A 19,727-nucleotide genomic window follows, 5' to 3' on the forward strand; every position below is an offset into this window, starting at 1 on the left:
TCTTATCTTATAAAACATGTTTAGGTATGGAAAAGTGAGAGCCATATAACAACAAAAATACCACAAAGGAAACAGACACTAGAAGGAGACCCACAGGTGAAACACTGATCACTGTTGGAGGCGTTAGAAACCAAATCATACTCTGAACGTTGACAAATAAGACTCATCCATATAGCTTGTGTTTTCTGTTTGAACGTTATCTCAGAGGAATTAAGTAACTGATAAGTATTTTTCTTTTACAGAGAAATCTAATTAACATCTACAGAAGATATCAGTCAGTCAGTTCAGTCACTCAGTCATGTTTGACTCTGCAATACCATGAATGGCAGCACGCCAGGCCTCCCTGGTGGGCTACAGTCCATGGGGTCGCTAAGAGTCGGACACGACTGAGCAACTTCACTTTCACTTTTCACTTTTATGCATTGGAGAAGGAAATGGCAACCCACTCCAGTGTTCTTGCCTGGAGAATCCCACGGACGGGGGAGCCTGGTGGGCTGCCGTCTATGGGGTCGCACAGAGTTGGACACGACTGAAGTGATTTAGCAGCAGCAGCAGGCCTCCCTGTCCATCACCAACTCCCGGAGTTCACCCAAACTCATGTCCATTGAGTCAGTGATGCCATCCAGCCATCTCATCCTCTGTTGTCCCCTTCTCCTCCTGCCCCCAATCCCTCCCAGCATCAGAGTCTTTTCCAGTGAGTCAACTCTTTGCATGAGGTGGCCAAAGTATTGGAGTTTCAGATTTAGCCATCAGTCCTTCCAAAGAACACCCAGGACTTATCACCTTTAGAATGGACTGTTTGGATCTCCTTGCAATCCAAGGGACTCTAAAGAGTCATAGAATGATAACTGCATTATTTTATTGTTTTGTAAAAAAGTAATTGATCTATATAATGTCACCAATGACCACTAAAACAATTAGATGAAAGACTGATGGGGAGTTTTATAATCTATACATCAGGCTGACAGCCTTAAATCCACTGATCAGTCTTAATGTGATTACTAGACGACCCAGTTTATGTTCTTCCCCATATGGTATAACAGAGAGAAAACACCACCTCTAATGAACTGTTCTCTCCATACAATTGATCATGAAGTGGATCAAGAATTCAGATCTAACTATAATTCCTAGGAAATACAGGTAACAGAGAAACATGTTAAATGACACATAGAGACTCAATCCATAAAATTCATAATCTGGATGCTTCTTCAACAGATAGATAGCAAGCAAAAAGGATGAGGGAACATCCATAGATTATAAAAGACAGAAGACTCACAGAGAAAATATGATACATAAATATTTTTTCTATGATGTTTTGAAAATCAAAAGTAAAATAAAAATATAGAGATGAGACTTCCCTGGTGATCCAGTGGTTAAGACTTCGCCTTCCAATGCAGGGAGTGTGGGTTTGATTCCTGGTCTAGGAGCCAAAAGCCAAGGGCCAAGATCCCGTATGCCCCTTGGCCAAAAGATCCCAAGCCATAACAGAAACAATATTGTAACAAATTCAATAAAGGCTTCAAAAATATAGAGACAATCAGGAAATTAAAATATTTATTATTTAATATAAAAATGTTAATATCAAATATTGTGCCCAGTCGTGTCTGACTCTTTGCAAACCTATGGACAGAAGCCCACCAGCCTCCTTTCTTCATGGGGTTTCCCTGGAAAAAATATTGGAATCGGTTGCAACTTCCTGCTCCAGGAGACCTTCTTGATCCAGGAAACCTAGGGATTAAACCTGAGTCTCCGGCATCTCCCGTATTGGCAAGAGGATTCTTTACCAATGAGCCACCTGGAAAGCCTAATATCAAATATCAAAGAATCACTATTAATGTACTTTCGTGGTGATTTAGTCACTAAGTTGTGTCTGACTCTTGCAATCCCATGGACCGCAGCCTGCCAGGCTCCTCCGCCCATGGGATTCTCCAGGCAAGAATACTGGAGTGGGTTGCCATTTCCTTCTCCAATTAATGTACTTTGGGAAATATTTTTCCTTTTATTATAAAATTGTGTACCTGTATGGCAGGCTTATATACTAAATTCTTTATGGATGGAATGACACTGTTTTAGATTTGCTTTAAAATAAATAAATGGCAAGTATAGATGAAACAAGATTCACATACATATTGACTATTATTGAAGCTGGCTAATAGGGATATGGGTTTCATTTTAGAATTTTTCCATGTTCATATATTTAAAACATTTTTCTTAATAAAGAGACAATTTTAAAGATGTCTGAAAAGCAAGCTGAATTAGAAAGAATAACAGGGATTCTCACATAGCACTGTAAAATTTGCAAGCATTTTGCAGAGCAATTTGGCAGTATATAAGAAAGAATACTGTGCATTTGCAAAAATCCATCAACTCTACTTCTCAATCCACACCAGAGAAAAGCTTTCTCATATATGTGCAAGGAGAGATAACCAAGAATGTTTACTACAATATTGCTTAAAATAGCAGGGTATAAGGAGTAACCTAAATGGCCATCAGTAAGAGAATTGATTATATTCTTGATAATGAAGTATTTATTCAATTTAGTTTTAAGTTAATGAACTAGAGCTATGTATATTAACATAATACTGTGCAAAAAGTGCAGATTGCTGAATGGAAATAGTGTGTGATGCTATGAATGTGAAATCTAATAACATGCTAAGTCATATCACAATGATAATAATATTTATTAATCTATACATGTTGAAAAGGTATTAATATATGCCAAGTATGCTATATACCAAATTTTCTCTTGAAAAGAAGAGGATTGGTGTTAAGAATAATATATAGAGTGCTTCAAATTTATCCCTGATGTTTTCAAAAGAAAAGGAACCATAATAAGACAGAATGTTAATATTTGACAAACCTATGATGGTAATTGAGTTGAATTTTATTAGCTCATTTTCTATAGTTTCTTATTAACTTAGAAATCTTTACAATTAAAGATTTTAAAATAGAACAATATTTTATACTACCTTATTGTCTTTATAGGAAACCTTACTATACTAAATTAGATGTGCAGGTATTATAAGGAAGAGTAAAACAATAACCAGTTACAATAGGTCTATATATACAGTCAGCTCTATTTTCCACTCTGATGCATGAATGCTGAAAAATAACATATTTAAATTCAGATAATGGAAAAATGTGTTTGACTTTGGAAAGCAGTCAGAGGTAGAAATTATCCCATTTATTTATAACAAAAAAAAGATAGGTATCTTCTACAAAAATGGTCTTGAGTGATTGCTGTCAATCTTTATGATTACTTTGGACAGCTGCCACATTATTTCCATGGTGACCATCTGGAATTGCATAGACCATTTTATCTCTGCTAAAAGACTCACCTCCAAACCTGTCATAGACATGCAGATTCAGACACAGACAGCTAGCTTGGCTCTGTACCTAGCTTTTACCCACTCCAGATACATCCACTCAATCTTGCTAATGTTTCTCGGGGGAAAAAAATTCTAGAGAGAAAACTATTTTATACTAGAAGTTATTAAAATTCCTGAATAAGGCAAGTGGTTAAAATTTATGAGTAAAACAACGTGAAGTTTGAGATCCTCTGAGTTAGTCTAACTTAAATACTCACTGAGACTTAAAATATCCACCTTTTGTCTGTATTTTATTCTTCCAGTATTCTGGGCTTCCCAGGTGGCACTAGTGGTAAAGAACTCACCTACTCATGTAGGAGACATAAATGCTGCAGGTGTGATCCCTGGGTCGGGAAGATCCCCTGGAGGAGGGGATGGCAACCCACTCCAGCATTTTTGCCTGGAGAATTACATGGACATTTCTAGTAACGTCTTAAGCAGGGATGGCATTTTGCTATTGGAAGCATTTTCACATGTACTGTATCAACAATCTTTCTTTATGGATGAAAAACTGAGTCTGAAAGAGGCAAATACACAGTTGGAAAGTATCTGGTCTCCTGAATCCTTGGCCTGAAATCTTATTGCTATATTATAATGAATAAGACTTGTCTGTAACAACTTCTCAAGCTGACGTAAAAAATAGTTCTTAGCATAGAAACCAATGTATGGGTGACTTGCTGTAAAGAAAATAACACATGAAAGCAAAGCATATGGAAGTAAGTACACTCAAAGAGTGATGTTGCTGTTGCTCAGTCGCTAAGTTCTGTCTGACTCTTTGCAACCCTATGGACTGTAGCATCCCAGGCTTCCCTGTCCTTCACTATCTCCCTGAGTTTGTTCAAATTCGTGTTCACTGAGTTGATGATGCCATCCAACCATCTCATCCTCTGTCATCCCCTTCTTTTCCTGCCCCCAATCCCTCCCAGCATCAGGGTCTTTTCCAATGAGTTAGCTCTTCACATCAGATGGCCAAAGTATTGGAGCTTCAGCTTCAGTATCAGTCCTTTCAGTGAGTACTCAGGGTTGATTTCCTTTAGGACTGACTGATTTTATCTCCTTGAAGTCCAAGAGACTCTCAAGAATCTTCACCAGAAAGATTATGTGGACAATGGTAACAGATGGGAGAAGCTATGCACAGAACTAGAAGGGATTTTGAAGAAAGAAAGAGAAGAAAGGAGGAAAAGAAGGGAAGGAAGAAAAGAAGCATGGAAGGGGAAAGAAAAGAAAAAAAAAAGAATTCACTTCCAGAAGAAACTGAAGATGAATCTTTCTAACTAAACTTCTGGGGTTTCATTAAATCCGCAATTTCTGCCAAAAGATTCAGCACAGATTTGGGACTTATATTTGACAAGCCCCCATATGCTGCATTTTCCCTCCAAGCTTTTACTCTGGCTTGCGGACTCTGGGGTTGGTTGAATATGTGGTTCTACAGTTGCTAAAAATACCCTGAAGTCCAGCTCCTTCACTCAGATTTTATGCAGTTGGTAAAATGGCCACATTGGAATCAGATGTTTCAATTTTTGACTTGTAGCCTTTAATAATCCACCTCTTACATAAAAGTAACATCTGTATACACGGGTCATTTACATTGCACTTCAACACAAAGTCAAAGTCAAAAACTAAAGAAATGGCACCATGAAGAAGTTGTCATTTTTTTCAGGCATGTCAATCAATAGTAAAGACGGCTTTGGTATTGTTTGGAATAACTGCATGAAGTTTAGCTGTCAATATGGTTGAAGCCCCCAAAGGAACCACGGTGCTATCTATAGCTGCAAGGGTAGTTTCAAGTCAGCTGCAGGGGGGAGCTTCCTGCCCCAGTTTCCAGGAGACACCACTGCTGATCTGGTCAGGCATGCCGCACTGTGCGCGCCTATGCTAATGTCAGCAGGGCGAGCCTCTAAGCTGCCAGGATGTTTCTCTGTGCTTTTTATCATCATCCATACATCTCAGCAGACAGGACCAGCTATATCATTTGCAGCAATGGCACCCCACTCCAGTACTCTTGCCTGGAAAATCCCATGGATGGAGGAGCCTGGTGGGCTGCAGTCCATGGGGTCGCTAGGAGTCGGACACGACTGAGCGACTTCACTTTCACTTTTCACTTCGTTCATTGGAAAAGGCAATGGCAACCCACTCCAGTGTTCTTGCCTGGAGAATCCCAGGGACGGGGGAGCCTGGTGGGCTGCTGTCTATGGGGTTGCACAGAGTCGGACACGACTGAAGCGACCTAGCAGCAGCAGCAGCAACAGTGCAAAATGAAGACCTGGAGCCCCTGTTGAACACATAGAAGGAAAAATGTTAACGGTACTAAAATACAAAGCCATTTCTTTTCAGCCAGCTTCCCCTCCAGCCAGTTACTGGGTAGATGCCATGCAGAAACTAAACCTGGGCAACTCCCCTTTTCCAGTGCCCCCTGCCCCAACTCATGGTGGACTGGGGACCCCCAAGGATATTGCAACACCACCTCAGAGACTGACAAGGTACCTGCATGGAGGAGGGGTACAAGGCTCATCCCTGCCCTGTTACTTGCCAGATGCACAGAGGACGTGCCCGTGCAGGGAGGAGGTGGCCGTGGCCACTTGCTCCCTTGTGATGCTGTGGGGTAAAAAGACCTTGTTGCCAGATCCTGATCTGATCTTCCCACATCCATGCTGATGGTTGCCTGGCAGGGGAGGAGGGTGGCAGTGATCATTGGGCAGGGGTGGGTAGTGGGAGGCTGGATGGGTTCTGGTCACCAAGGCAGAGTAGAAGAATGTGGGGTAGGGAGGGAAGCAAGAAGCTGCAAACCTGTCCAGGGAGCCAGGACTATGCATGAGGTGAGGCTCTAAGCCCCTCCCTATGCATTAAGTTTCCACATGCAGCATCACTTATAAAACACAAATTAAGTGATAAAATTATTTGTGAGTTTCAAAAAGATGAACTGAGAACACTAAACCCTGAGTTCAGAGCCCTTCGCATGAGAGACCCACCGGTGTCTGTATTGGTCACGGGCCAGGAAATCAGCTCTGCTAGGGTCCTGTCTTCTCTGTACCATTGGACCAGGCCACATATGGACATTATCTAAAGAAGAATTAATTGGAGGCTTCAAGGGGATCAGGCAATTTAGCAAGGCAAAGCCAAATGCTTTGAGTGTATTTTCTGTCTTCATGAGGAATGAAATTGTTTTAATATTATTTTACAGGTGAAATGCCCTTTTCTGCCAATAACTTCATTTATACATTCAAACATCATATTTTTGTTTCTGGGCATCTACCACTAATGTTTTCATGACCTTTATGACTGCAGATGGGCACAGTAAGTGTCATTTCGCTTTGACTTATTCAATAGCAAACATGATCTCTTTGTCTAATTTTCTTGAGTAAATGGACTAGTGCGGTGGAAATGAAATTATACCAAAGTGTTTCAAGTTCTTATCTCTGGATGAGAATTTCAGATCTTTCTGGATAGCTCGTGTGCTCTCAAATGGTTTACTGAATGGTCTAAACTTGATGGAAATATTGATCAGTTTTATTTTTCTCCTTCACCTTCAACTGTGCTATGAAAAATCTTTTTTCTCACCTTCTACCTTGTTTCAGATCTCAAAACTCACATCTCTCCTTCCCAGAACAATGTCAGGCCTCAGCCTGAAATCTTTTTCTGTCTCTTCCTTCCCTCTTCTGAACTTCCCCTCTTCTGCCTGCTTTGATAGGAAAGAGAGATAGGAAGGTTGGCAAACGCCTTTGATTTGCCTGGAGTTGTTATGGTCCTCTTCTGATTAACACTGCATAATTGTCACCAGGATCTTGGGTAGATTGGCCCAAGGATGATTGGCAGAGAACATTTGTGAGAAAGCCTTAGAGGGGACTTCATGACTGCAGTCTTATCCACACCACTCATAGCACCTGCTGATGGTTCTCCTTTAGCGTCTTCTTCCTAAATTCTTTTCTGTGATTGGCTGCCCTCTTAATATGGAGTGAGACTAAAATGGCTTTGTCCCACCGGCTTCTAAAGAGGGAAGCTCATGTTTCCTTAACTTGTGGGAAATCCAGGTAGCCTCACTCCAACAAATGCTGAAAAGGCCATCTGTGCATGGCCGGCACATAAGCCTTGACATGTCTAGTAAAGAATCTTCTCCACTTACCAGACCCACACACTGTGCTATATAAAGAGACATCCAACCAGGGCCTGAGATGAATTTCTTCCCTGGGGGGAGGTTCATCCAGTCTCTTGCCACTTCCCTTCTTTCCACCTCTGGATATGTTCCATCTTGTGAGGGCCAAGAGATACCTATGACTTTATGTGAAGTAACAGCATTCCTTTTATGATAACATAATATGGAGTCAAATTAGCACTGCAATTAAACGTCACAGTGTAAGATGTAAATCTGTAAGCATTCTTTAAGACGGGTGGTGGGTTGGAAGATTCAGATGGAATCCACTGCCTCTAAGAATAAAAGGGGGTATCAAGATTGGAGGGAAAAGAGCCAATTTGGGAGAGACATACACACAGCAAAAAAATAAAGCATCTGCCAGTTGAAAAGAGATGGTCCCACCAGGTAAAGGAAAGAATGCACTCCACTGATGTGACTTTCAGAATTGGTCCTGGCAGTAAGACACACCTGGGCAGGACAAGGAAAGTGCAGAATGTGGAGGCGGAGTGACCCAGAGAAAGGCTCAGGAGGCAGGCTCGGCCCTGCCCCTGCCCAGGCACCGCCTGAGCGGTGTGATCACCATCTCTATGTACGTGTGTAACCACTCACTCACTGGGTATCTTTTTCTTTTCAATCCTCAGGAAGAGGCAGCCAGAATTCTCGCCCACCAGCCAGTGTCCGTCGGCACATGTGCAGCTTTGAAAACCCCCACACTGCAGTGAATGTGTAAGAGAAGCTGCATGGAAAATAGAGTGGTTTGCCCCTCGCTTTCTCTCTCCTGGGTTTTTCTACTTTCTAACACGGAAGCAAGTGGTGCATGCCATCGAGGACGAGGAGCCCTTACGTGCCATGGTTTGCACGACTGCCTTAATTTGTCCATCGTTCTTAAAGGGACACTGTCAAGTTGTTAGTCTTTCTGCTTTTATTTCTTATATTTTCACGCAAGATGCAACACTTTTCCCATTCTAGAGGTTCACTTTTGTTTGTGACTCCCACTCACAAGCTTGAAAGTGAATTTTCCCCCTTTACAAATTTGTCAGCTTCTCCTGGGCAAACAGAGCTCTTTTCTTTTATTTTCTTTGCTTTTTTCTTTTTTTTTTTTTCGCTGCTGCACAAATGTTTGATATGATCCTGTCTGCATTTAAGTAAAGCCATAATTTGGATGGAAGAATTCCATACTGTCAGTTGGAGCAGGGGGGCGGTGGGCACCAAGATGAATCTCCGCTAGGTGCCTCCTATCCCCCGGGGAGCACAAAAGTTTTGTGAGTCCCCCCAAAAAAGTGAGTTTTGCAAAAGGAAAGGAATTATTTTCCCAGAATTCGGAGCGCTTTTATCAGATTTTCTCCATCTGATAAAAACGGTGCATGTTTGGTCCAATTTTTGACCTTTAGATCTTGACAGTGTCTCCTTAAGTCAACAAAAGAACATAAACCATGTTCAATTCATTGTGCACGGAGTCTGTGATCATTCTCAGCTGTTCCTTTACAGCCCTTCAAACTCCTGGGAGAGTCAAAGGTACACATTCCTGCAGCAGAAGGGAGCTCCCTGATGAGGTGTCTGTGGCTCAAATAGCTCTTCAGACGAGAAGAGCCCAGTTTGTTCAAATGTTTGCTACTAAGCCTGGCCATGGAGCCCAGTGAATGGGGTCCTAGCGGCTCTTCTCTTCACTCAGTGGAGTGCATTGGGAAATCGTGTTCTGACACGTCCCCTGGAAAAGCCCCAATAGAACGAGTGTTGTCTCGATCAAATCACGCTGACCGTTAGAGGGAAATAGGTGCGGTTGGGAGGACTCTGCACAGCGAGATCAGAGCCTCTCTCATCTTCCAGGATGCATTCTCTCTAATTCTCCCAAGTCCAAAAGCACTGAGTGTTTCTTGCATCAAGGGTTGAGTCTGACCAAGGACACAGTAAGGACATCCTGATGATGACAGCTGCTGGCTGCCTGTCAAAAGGAACTGATGGGTCTAGGAGACGTGCTTGTCCTGGCATGACAGCAGGGCCAAAGAGAGAGGAGAGGCACCTAACGTTTCATGACTTTAAGGTGAGTGCCTAAAAACAACAAAGGTGGAAAGTGGTCCATCCATGGTAGGTGACAAAAAATAGTGCAACAGTCAGCAAAGCAAACAGGTTGATTAGAAAGAAGTTTTGCAATAAGACTATTCAAGCTTCCTGGAGACAATAAAGGATCAGGAAGAAACTAGTAGCTTCCAAGCTGTGCACCATAGACTAAGACTGGCTATTTTAGCCCTAGTTGTCCCCCCCACCAAAGAAAAAAAAAAAAAAATATATATATATATATTTTGTGTGTGTGTGTGTGTGTGACCTCCGTTTTCCACAGCTCTTGTGAACAAGCCAGGCGAAAGGACTAGCGATAGAAATAAAGCTGCCTATTAGATCTTTAAGGTCTGCCTAGATCTCCCCCGCCTCTGCGGAATAAGCCCTGCAGAGCAATGCAGCTGCCCTGTATTTCCAGGGCAAATGTGAGGACTCCAGGTACTGCCAAAGAGCATCAAGGGACTTGCTATTAAAGTGATAAGTCTGGAAGCCTGGAGCATAGAGTAAACTATAATGCTTCATCTGAACTTTCTTCAAAAGGAACATAATCTAGGCTCATCTATACTTCCTGGAAGAATATAACTGCAGCTAGTTTACCTCCACTAAAACAACACTGCTGTACCAATATGTTGTCATAAATAAACGTTGGCACCGGAATTTCTTTCCTCAGCCAGCAATCATGATTATGTTTGGCCAAAGGCCGTTTAAAATATACTTAGAAAAAAATCTAAGGACTTAGCTGGCAGTCCTGCAGTTAAGACTTTGCCTTCCAATGCTGGGGGCTGTGGTTTCCATCCCTGGTCCAGGAGCTAAGATCCTATGTGTCTTGCAGCAAAAAAACAAAACAAAACATAAGCAATATTTTAACAAATTTAATAAAGACTTTAAAAATGGTCCACATTAAAAAAAAAAAGTCTTAAATAAAGAAAAAGTTTAGAAACCATCAGAATTCTACTCTCAGTTGGAAATATATTTGTCAGTTTTCTTGAGACAGTAGACCCTAAACCTGGACAAAGTTTATGGGCTCTTGCATACTCTGTTGACCTTGATGAGCTAATTTCATTTGTAGATGTCTTTTTCTTTATTAATGTATTGGAGAAGGCACAATGCTTAATAAAAGCAAACTGATTTTATTTATGTTGTCTTTTATCCCAAATCATATAACTTTACGATATTCAACGTGATTGATCTAAAGATTCTCAAAGGAGGATTGTACACTTAGACTTTGTAATATTGTAAATTTCAGCAAGTCAAATGATTTTCTGACCAGCTTAGGATAAAGTTAGAATCAGCAAGGAGAGGGGATAAAATTCACAATGCTACTTAAGGCTTCATATCAGCAGCAACTTCCATGTTCTCATAATATTAAAAAGCATTTGTCTTCACCAACACATTCAGAAATCCTCTACCTTATAAGCAATGCTGATTCAATAAGATGAGAAATTTTGAAAGTTCAGATGAGTTTCTGAATATTGAATGTTCAGAGAAGCTTCCAGAGAATATATATTGAATATGCAGATTTAGTGGGGGAAGCTTTCAAGAAGGGAAGCTGGAGTTAGTGGGAGTTCTTTGTATTGAAGACTAGCTTGGAGTTGCCTAAGAAAACGAGAGTCTGACTCAAATGGTTTCAAACAGTTCCCAATGCCTGAGATGCTACAAGGATCACTATTCAAGCTGCACTATGGTACCAGCTTTCTGAAGAACATGGAGGTGAGATACCTGGACTGGGCAGCTCTGGCTTCCCACCCAGGCGGGTCTCCCTTAGGGCAACACCAGCCTTTCCTTGGAAGGCCACGTGTCCCGGCCACAGCTGCTGGGTCACAGCGGAGCTGTCCACAAGCCTGTGGCTGTGGTTTGTTTTCTTGGCGAGCCATTCTCTTCACTCTATGACCCAGTGGCATTTCCTGCTTCCATTTTCATTTTCAAAGAAAACAAATGTTACCCTGCTCAGGTTCCCAGGACTGAGACTTCCCTCCCCAAGGGAAGACCTCGCCTTGCCTGGGCTCTTTGGAAGCCATCCTTCTGTCTGCTGTGCAGCTATTAAGCCTAGTGGCAGAGACTTGAGTTGGACATAAGGGAGACAGGTGTTGAGCAAGCTTCCCCCTCAGGCAGCTTGTGCAGGATGCTTTCCTCCGGATCTCAAACACCCACCCACTGGTATTCCTGTTTTAGGCCTCTCCGGAGCAGAGAGCAGCGTACTCTGCAGATGTAACTAGTACTTACCGAAACAAATAAAACAGACAGGATCACTCTGAATGCCAAAGATATACTAATCTGTTTACACCACCCACTTCCAACTCTTCTCTAAAGTGCTGTAAATTGTGGGTCTTCTGTTTGGGGGTGGGGTGGGGGCAGGAATTGTGATACTTATCTAATGGAAGAAAAACCAAAGCAAGATCCTGAGCCAGTTGGAGCTGGAATTGCAGCCCTCCACCCTCTAGCTCTGCGTGACTCTTCATGTATCTCATCCTCCGTGTCTCTAGTCCCTCCCAGGCCTAACAGCAATTTCTTCCAATTACTTCAGTATCAGTAAATATATTTAGCCACTCAAGGTATCCTCTGACAAGGTGCTTTCTGACAATTTTGTGGTGTTTCTAAATCAGATTGCTTTTCCTAAGATTAAGGAACCAAGTAACATTAAATAATAGAAGCAAGAAGCCGGCGGCTTTGAAAGATAAGGTATTAAAACTACCTTGGATTAAATAAAAGTATTATTTCATAATAATATTGTATCTTTATAATGTATTTCTTGCTTTTTACTGCCCCATATTTTATACATTTTTCTCTTCTTAATATCACAGCAATGAGTTCGTAACCTTTTCAAATAGGATAATCACTTTTCACACCAAAACAGTTATCAAATACTCACCTGAACTTGTGATAGTAATCGTACCTTTATTAGCTTGAACACAAAACACACCAAAAACAGCTTCTCAGAACTTAGGTACACTTGTATCTAGAAGTACAATTTATCAATAACAGCATTTTACGTTTAAAAATAGCAGCACATAATCTATAAGGACATAATATTGATTTAGCCTAAAAACGATGCTTTAATGCACATGTAGATTCATGGACCATTCAAGCTGTCTGCTGACCATAGGTTAAAGATAACTAATGCAGAAGGACCGGAGTTTATCCTCTGTGCTTAGTTTCTATGAAATGATGCTTTTTCTCCAATATCTCTGGTTTTTAGGAAGCAATTTATTTTGTCCTTGGGAAAAAAAAAAAAGGTTAATCTAATTTTCTTAATCTGATCAAGTCCCTAGGGCATTAGGACTGTTTCCTAATTAAACAGTACTTTACAGAAAATCTAGAGCAAGACTCTGAGGGGAAGGAAAGCTGCTAACTTTGACTGCTGGGGTGGAAATCTCCCCTCACAAGAATAAAAATGTGTATTGGATAAAACAGAACTGAACTGTGATCATCTCTGTCTGCAAGATGATTAATAATGCCTTTCAACGGATTAAAACAGAGGCCGAGAGAGGACTCCTGTACAAGGAGGAAGACAAGGCAAGTCAGGGAGCAAGGGGGTGAACTCAGTCCCAGGAATACAATGTTGTCGTTTTTGTTAGCATATATGGAAACTGGACAATGTTTTGTTTATCTAAGCCTACTGATTTAACTAGATCAGACTAGCTCTGGAGGGAACTGGTTTTCAAAACACACACACATACACATATACATGTACAAATAAATGAAGACATGAGCAGCCTTTTAGTTTAGTGATTTTCTTAATGAACATGGAGAGGCAAGCATTTGGAGAAGGAAAAAATGTTTCCATTGCCATTGAAAGGGCTGCAAAGCATTGCCATTGGAAAGTATATTAAAGCATATTTAAGCAAAGCAAGAGGCAACTAGGCAATTTTATACTTTCTGGAAGAGGCATATTAAATGGATAAGGAGAGAAACAGTGTAAGTAGAGTGGGAGATGGAGGAAATTGGGAAAGAGGAAAGTGGGAGGTGAGCTTGCCCAGAATTTCAAACCCAGAGGGGGAACTGTGGATTCTGGTCTTGGCTTTGGCTGGTTGGTTGGCTGTTCTTGGCAGGAACACCACCAGCTTATTCTTTAGTTTGCTCACCTCGGGAGAGAGTTAGCTATTCTAACAAGATTGCATAGAACCTAATAAGTCGGTAATCTCACATTCATACGCAGTTAGACATCCTTAGAGAATACATTAAGCATACACTTGCATGAAATATTAACTTTGATATCATATTTTGGAGATGAGATTTTTTATCTGACATTAAAAATATAGCATAGATTATTAGCTATATGGAGGAACTAGTTTCTTCCCAAATAATAAGAAAATTTAGCTATTATATCTATTTTAGAACTTTTATATGCAGAATTTTCTAGAATTGATATCAGACTTTCTACACAAATCTGTCCTTATTTGATTCACTTGACTTTTCAGGATTATAAAATTTGAAATGTCAAAACATTACCATCATCATATATGTGGCACTCACACATAATTTTTAAAGTATTCATTCTTGTATTTTCAAAATGATTAATTAAACCATTATGTTAACCATTGATCATTTCCTGTTTCCCAGACTAAAGACTATGATGTGAAAAAGTCTATTTCACATCTCCACCTAAGAAAATATATGCATTTTCCTTTTTTCTTTTAATGTCAAAAAATGTGTCATCATTGTGCCACCTCCTCTGTTGTTTTCATGGATACAAAGAAAAAGCAAAATCTTGAAAAAAAAATTATTTCCTGATTTAAGTATTAACACTGTTGTTATTAATAGTATGCTATGGTAAGGTACCACCATCTGCTAAAAATTATACAGAAAATAAACAGAGTCCAAAAGTAAGACCAGAGTTATTAGAACAGACAGAATAAATGTGCATATATGCACACAGTACATATCATTTTTTTTTTCAGAGATGTGTTCTATTTGGTTGGCTTTATGAGGATCCCATGAAGGGTGTAGGACCCTTGGTGCCCTAAGCCTTTTTTTCCTCAATGATCAATGAAGAAAAGGCCCTGGAGAGGTCTTGATCTCAGTAACTTCTGCTTTGTCGGAATCTTAATCTTATCCTTTTGCATCAATTATGCATGTAGACTAAGACAGGATATGGATATTCATATTTTTCTGGGCTTTCCAGTTCCAGCTCTTTCAAACACACCTACTTAAATGTTGCCAGTGTGAAAATCCCAAGCTATCTGCTATGAGTGAACTGTGATCCACCATATGCATCAAGAATAATGCTTTGAAATAAAAGGAAACTCGAAAGCTGGGAAACTAAAGTGGAGCGTGGGTCTGGGTTTTTCTGTCATTTCCTTTTTTTCCCTTCTGCCCAGGTGCCATGTGCATGACTGAGCTGCATCTGTACCACATGAAATACCTACATATCAGAATGGGCATCTGAGAGGATGTGTTTTATAACCTCACAGGACGATGAGAGTAGTTTTATACGTGGGTCTTAATTTGTTCCAGGGACTAAGAAGAAAGGGAGACAATAGCTATGGTCATTATGCTCTGTTGTCTGTGTGTGACTAAGATTTTATTTTTAATTTGTCAATCTTGGGATCTTTCAAAAGCTTGCACTGAGCAACAATTTTTTCACCGCCTTTGAGCGTTTGTGTGTGTATGTAATAGCTGTGAAATCAGACTTAAATGAAAATAGCTGCTTCTACAACAAGCTAGCTCTTCTCCGCTACAGTTTTTCTCAGGGTCAAAATGTCCTGCCTTGTGTTGGGGTGGATTGCATCCCTGGCCACAGCTTCAGAGGCAACCTGCGCTCGCTGCAGCTTTTGGAGTCTGATGGGTAAAAAGGAGAGGGTGGGAGTGTGTGCGACAAGCAGACATACAGTGGGAGGGAGTCAAATTGCTTTGAGCTAGGCTTGCAAATGTTCTTTGCGTATGTTATCCCGCGTGCGTGAGATGCCCGCAAATAAACCCATCTCTGTTCTATTCATAGTTCTAATGGCAAGTCTGTGTCGTGGTCTGAACCAGGTGGAAGACAGGTGCCCAAAGGTCAGCACACGTGGCACCGGCTCTCGGTGCACCTGAAGACCAGCGAGACGGCCTGCAACCAAACAGCCGTCATCAAACCCCTCACTAAAAGTTACCAAGGCTCCGGCAAGAGCCTGACCTTTTCTGATGCCAGCACCAAGACCCTTTACAACGTGGAGGAGGAGGACGCCCAGCCGGCGGGCTTCAGCCCTCCCAGCAGTCCTTCCAGGGCGGCGCCCCGCCGCGTGCCGACCGCGGCCAGCACCCCGCCTCTGCCGCCCCACCTGCCGGCCGAGGAGACTCCCCTCTTCCTGGCCGAGCCGGCCATCCCCAAGGGCTTGCCCCCGCCCCTCCAGCAGCCGCCGCTGCCGCAGAAATCCTTCCTGGACCAGCTGCAGGGAGTGGTCAACAATTTCAGCGCCGGGATCCCGGATTTCAGCTCGGTGCTCGCGGTGCCCGGGGCCGTGGGGAACGGGGGGCGGCCCCTGTTCCCGCCCCCGGCGCCCCCGCAGCACCTGCCGTTGCTGCCGCTGCCGCTGAGCCCCTTCGCGGAGGAGCCCGCCTCGCCGCCTGGCGAAGACGACGACGAGGACGACAGCGAGAGGTTCAAGCTGCTGCAGGAGTACCTGTCCGAGCGGGAAGGGAACACCGAGGAGGACGAGCTGGAGGAGGAAGAGGAGGAGGGGGACCTGCCGGCGCCCAGCAAGCCCACCCCGGAGGCCTCGCCCGCCCTGACGCCCCCGTCCCCCTTCCGCGACTCGGTGGCCTCGGGCAGCTCGGTGCCCAGCTCCCCCGTGTCCGAGTCGGTGCTCTGCACCCCTCCCAATGTGACCTACGCCTCGGTCATCCTGAGGGACTATAAGCAGAGCTCGTCCACCCTGTAGGGAGCAGGTGTCCATGGGAGGAAAGGCCAGAGGTGGTCGGTCAGGGAGCTTGAGCACCTCCCCGGGAGAGACGTGCGGGAAGCTGGGCGGGGAGCCAAGGCTGGAGGGGAGTCAGGATCAAGGATGCGACGGCTGCGGCCGCCTTAGCAAGGCCAGCGCCAGAGGTGCTGGACTCCGCAAGCCAGAAGGGATCCAGGCGAGGATTCCGAGTCTTGAATTTTCCAAAACTCTTCTCTGGGAAGAAAGGGAATTCCGACAAAGCACAATCCCATGTAGTATGTAACTTTTATCGCAAAAAATAAACAAATAAATAAAACCAACCCACATAATCTCTTTGGACCATTGCGCGTAGATGTACACGCCCACCCACTTGGCCCGTTTGAAAGGGGACAGCGGGGAGGACCGCTCAGTTAATCATTAGCTCGTCATCCTGGTGTGTCCAACGAGCTTGGTGGAGCCAGGTGGAGCAGGTGGGTGAAGGAGGGGAACCACCCAGAGAACGGTGATGGACAGCAGCTCGTTTCTCAAGCCCTTCTCCCTACTGGGCCCACAGAACCCTGGTATCCGGCACCCTTGGGGGGAACTGGCCCCAAAAGGGGTCTGTCTTCACCAACCGCACGCCCATCCAGTGCCAGCCTTGCTGTCACACTTGAAGAACGGTGCGTGGACACCTTGCTGCTCTGGGATTTTCCTCTATTTAGGAGAACAGGAATAGGAGCAAAATCATCAACCAAAAGCGCTTCATCAGCAGTGCTAACGAAGGGCGGAAGGAGAAACAGGACAGTGCAGAGGCTTGGGGCTTTGAACTAAATCAGCAAAATCAGCTTCCCATATCTGATGCTCGCTTATTGGTGATTTCATTATTTAAAAAAGGGTAGATGAGATTGTTTTGAGAGTAGCAGAAGACTTTTGCGGATTTACCTGTGTGCCAAGGCGGCTCTCCTTCGCCCTTACGTTAAAGAGAACAAGCCACATGGCAAAATCGTTACCTTCCATTTACTGTAGCAAATAATACTTACCAGTTGAACTTTCTAAGATGCAGTATGTATTTGGTGCCATTGTTTCTCCTATGTACTACAGAAACAAATCTATCTTTGAACTTAATGGTGTACTCATAGCAGCTATTATTGGTTTCAATGACAAATAATTCTTTCCAACTGTCACCGAAGTCCTTGTAACTAGCAAGTGAATGTGTTCCTGTGTCCTTGTATACCCGTGATAATAAAAACTGTGCAATGTAATGTCAATCTAACTGCAACTAGAAGACTGTCTCTCTGATATAGCATAGATATTTTTATGTTCCAGTAATGTTTTATATACCATTATCATCAATATCTACGGGAGCTCTTTGAAGGTTGGAGTCCTGTGGTCCAATGTTTTTCATATGCTGCTTAGATGGTCTTTCTTCTAAGAGGGAACATATTTTTCAGATATTTTATGATGTGGAAATATGTTATTAATGAAGTGGTTTGAAGATTTGTTATACTAAAAGTTCACAAAAAACTCTGGGTAACAGTAAAAAGGTAGATTTTATATAATTGCACACATCATTATTAAAACATAAGATTGAAATAGTATCTACATTATTTCTGTTTCTTTTATGATTTTTTTAATTTTCCACTGCTACTTGAGCTTTATGTGCTTAAAGCATACACTAGCCACTGTCTTGTCATAATTTTTAAATTTATTTATTCCTCGCTTTTTGATTTCTTTTCATTTTTATTTCCATGTCCTTTCCTTCATATATTTCACTGCCCTAGCTTTTCCTCTCCTTTGTTATTTGTGGTGTGTAATATCCATGTCTGTGTGATCCAGTTGTTTCATTTTTACTCCTCCCTTTCCCCCCAATAAAAGAGATTTTTCTTGCTGTTCTGATTCTTGTATTATTTGGGAATGGATCTTATCCCCTTAAATATCTTTGTTTATGCCTTATGTTCAGTCATTCAATGTGCTTCCTTCATGTTAAAGCTGCTGATTTCTCAGCCAAAAATTATCTTAGACTCTTTAAATACCCACTGCATCATTTGTTCAGAATTTAACATCCACTCCAATGTTTGAGGCTCATATTTCTTATGTCTTTCCATATTCTACTGCCAAGTTTAGTCAGTTTTATCTGAAGAAAAGACTGCCTTTTCTTTTTAAAAAATTATTTTATTACACCTTTGGTAGAAAGACTCATGACTGAAATGTGATTTCAGTTCCATTTTCACTGTCATGAGGCAGAATAAGGAAAATGGATGGTTCTAGTGCTTGATATATGATCTACTAATTGGCAAACTAGCAAGGGAAAGTATACAATCTAATATTAGTGAAACATGTGTTTTATCCGAATGTCATTGACATCTGTTCTTAACATCAGAACTTGTGCATTCAGAAACTTTTAAAGTAAGAATAGATCAGAAAAACTTCTACTATTAAAATACTATGTCAGTTTGTCCTGAGGTTTTAGTTTCAGATGTTTGGTGAAAACATTCAACACCAGTCACACTATTACTCTGAATGCCTACAATTACCATGATTAAAAGTTTTCCTGAGTACAATAGGTTATTAGCTCTTAAATCATAATTGTTCAAAATTGGAAATGTACACATACATACCCTATACAAAAAGGGCAGAAACTTTCTACCTTAATGTATGTGCTTATACAAGTTGTTTAGCTTCTTGTGAAAGTGTTTTCCTTTGGCTCGTTACTGCCTTTTGTCAAATAATCTTGATAATGCTGTATAATAAATATTTTCTATTTATTAAACGAGTATGTTCCCTCTCTCTAGTTTGTAAGCATGACAATGGCAGAAATTGACTGGCATAAAAAATAATTTCAGTGGTTTGATTTTGCTCAGAACACGTCTTTTAGGTGAAAGCTGGAGGTCACCACACAAAATCTACAGACCAGGTAGGTGACAAAGTAGAGCATAATTTGATTATGAGGAAGGATGTATCAGTTTAAAGTGAACTCCAGAATTTAAATTTTCAGTAGTGTGACAGACATTGTCATCTAGCTTTTTTGATAGAATACATGAGGTTGACAAAGTCCTGCATCGCCAGGAAAGCTTTAGAGACAGAGGCATCCAAAAGCCCCATCATTGTTTCATTTGTGCCCCCCACAGCCTTTTTCCCCTTGGCTCACACTCTAGGGGCACCTGGTTTCTCACCTTGTTGATATCCTTCTGCTCATCCCAACTTCTATTCCCCTGCGTTTCAATAGAGACTTCACTGGTCCTCAAAGCAATGGAGCCTCTTTTATTCACATCTCTGAATGAGACACCTGCAAAGTAAGGCATCTACCAAGTGTCATTCGAAGAGAAAACTTGGTGATAC

At 42.0% G+C, this 19,727-nt stretch overlaps 1 protein-coding gene across 2 annotated transcripts in view; it reads left to right on the forward strand.

Annotated features, from left to right (window-relative positions):
• GRM1 (glutamate metabotropic receptor 1) overlaps positions 1-19,119 on the forward strand; it is a 438,757-nt gene extending 419,638 nt beyond the window's left edge. Inside the window, exons 9-10 of one of the 2 annotated variants that reach the window (XM_013966589.2) lie at positions 8,139-8,223; positions 15,491-16,408. In XM_013966589.2, the coding sequence (XP_013822043.1) occupies positions 8,139-8,199 (61 nt within the window). In that variant the 3' untranslated portion in view covers positions 8,200-8,223; positions 15,491-16,408. Of the gene's footprint in view, positions 1-8,138; positions 8,224-15,490 lie in introns of both variants that reach the window. The other variant, XM_018053312.1, reaches the window with a different exon arrangement.

The sequence above is a fragment of the Capra hircus genome, chromosome 9 (assembly GCF_001704415.2).
Source record: "Capra hircus breed San Clemente chromosome 9, ASM170441v1, whole genome shotgun sequence".
In the NCBI taxonomy this organism is placed as follows: domain Eukaryota; kingdom Metazoa; phylum Chordata; class Mammalia; order Artiodactyla; family Bovidae; genus Capra; species Capra hircus.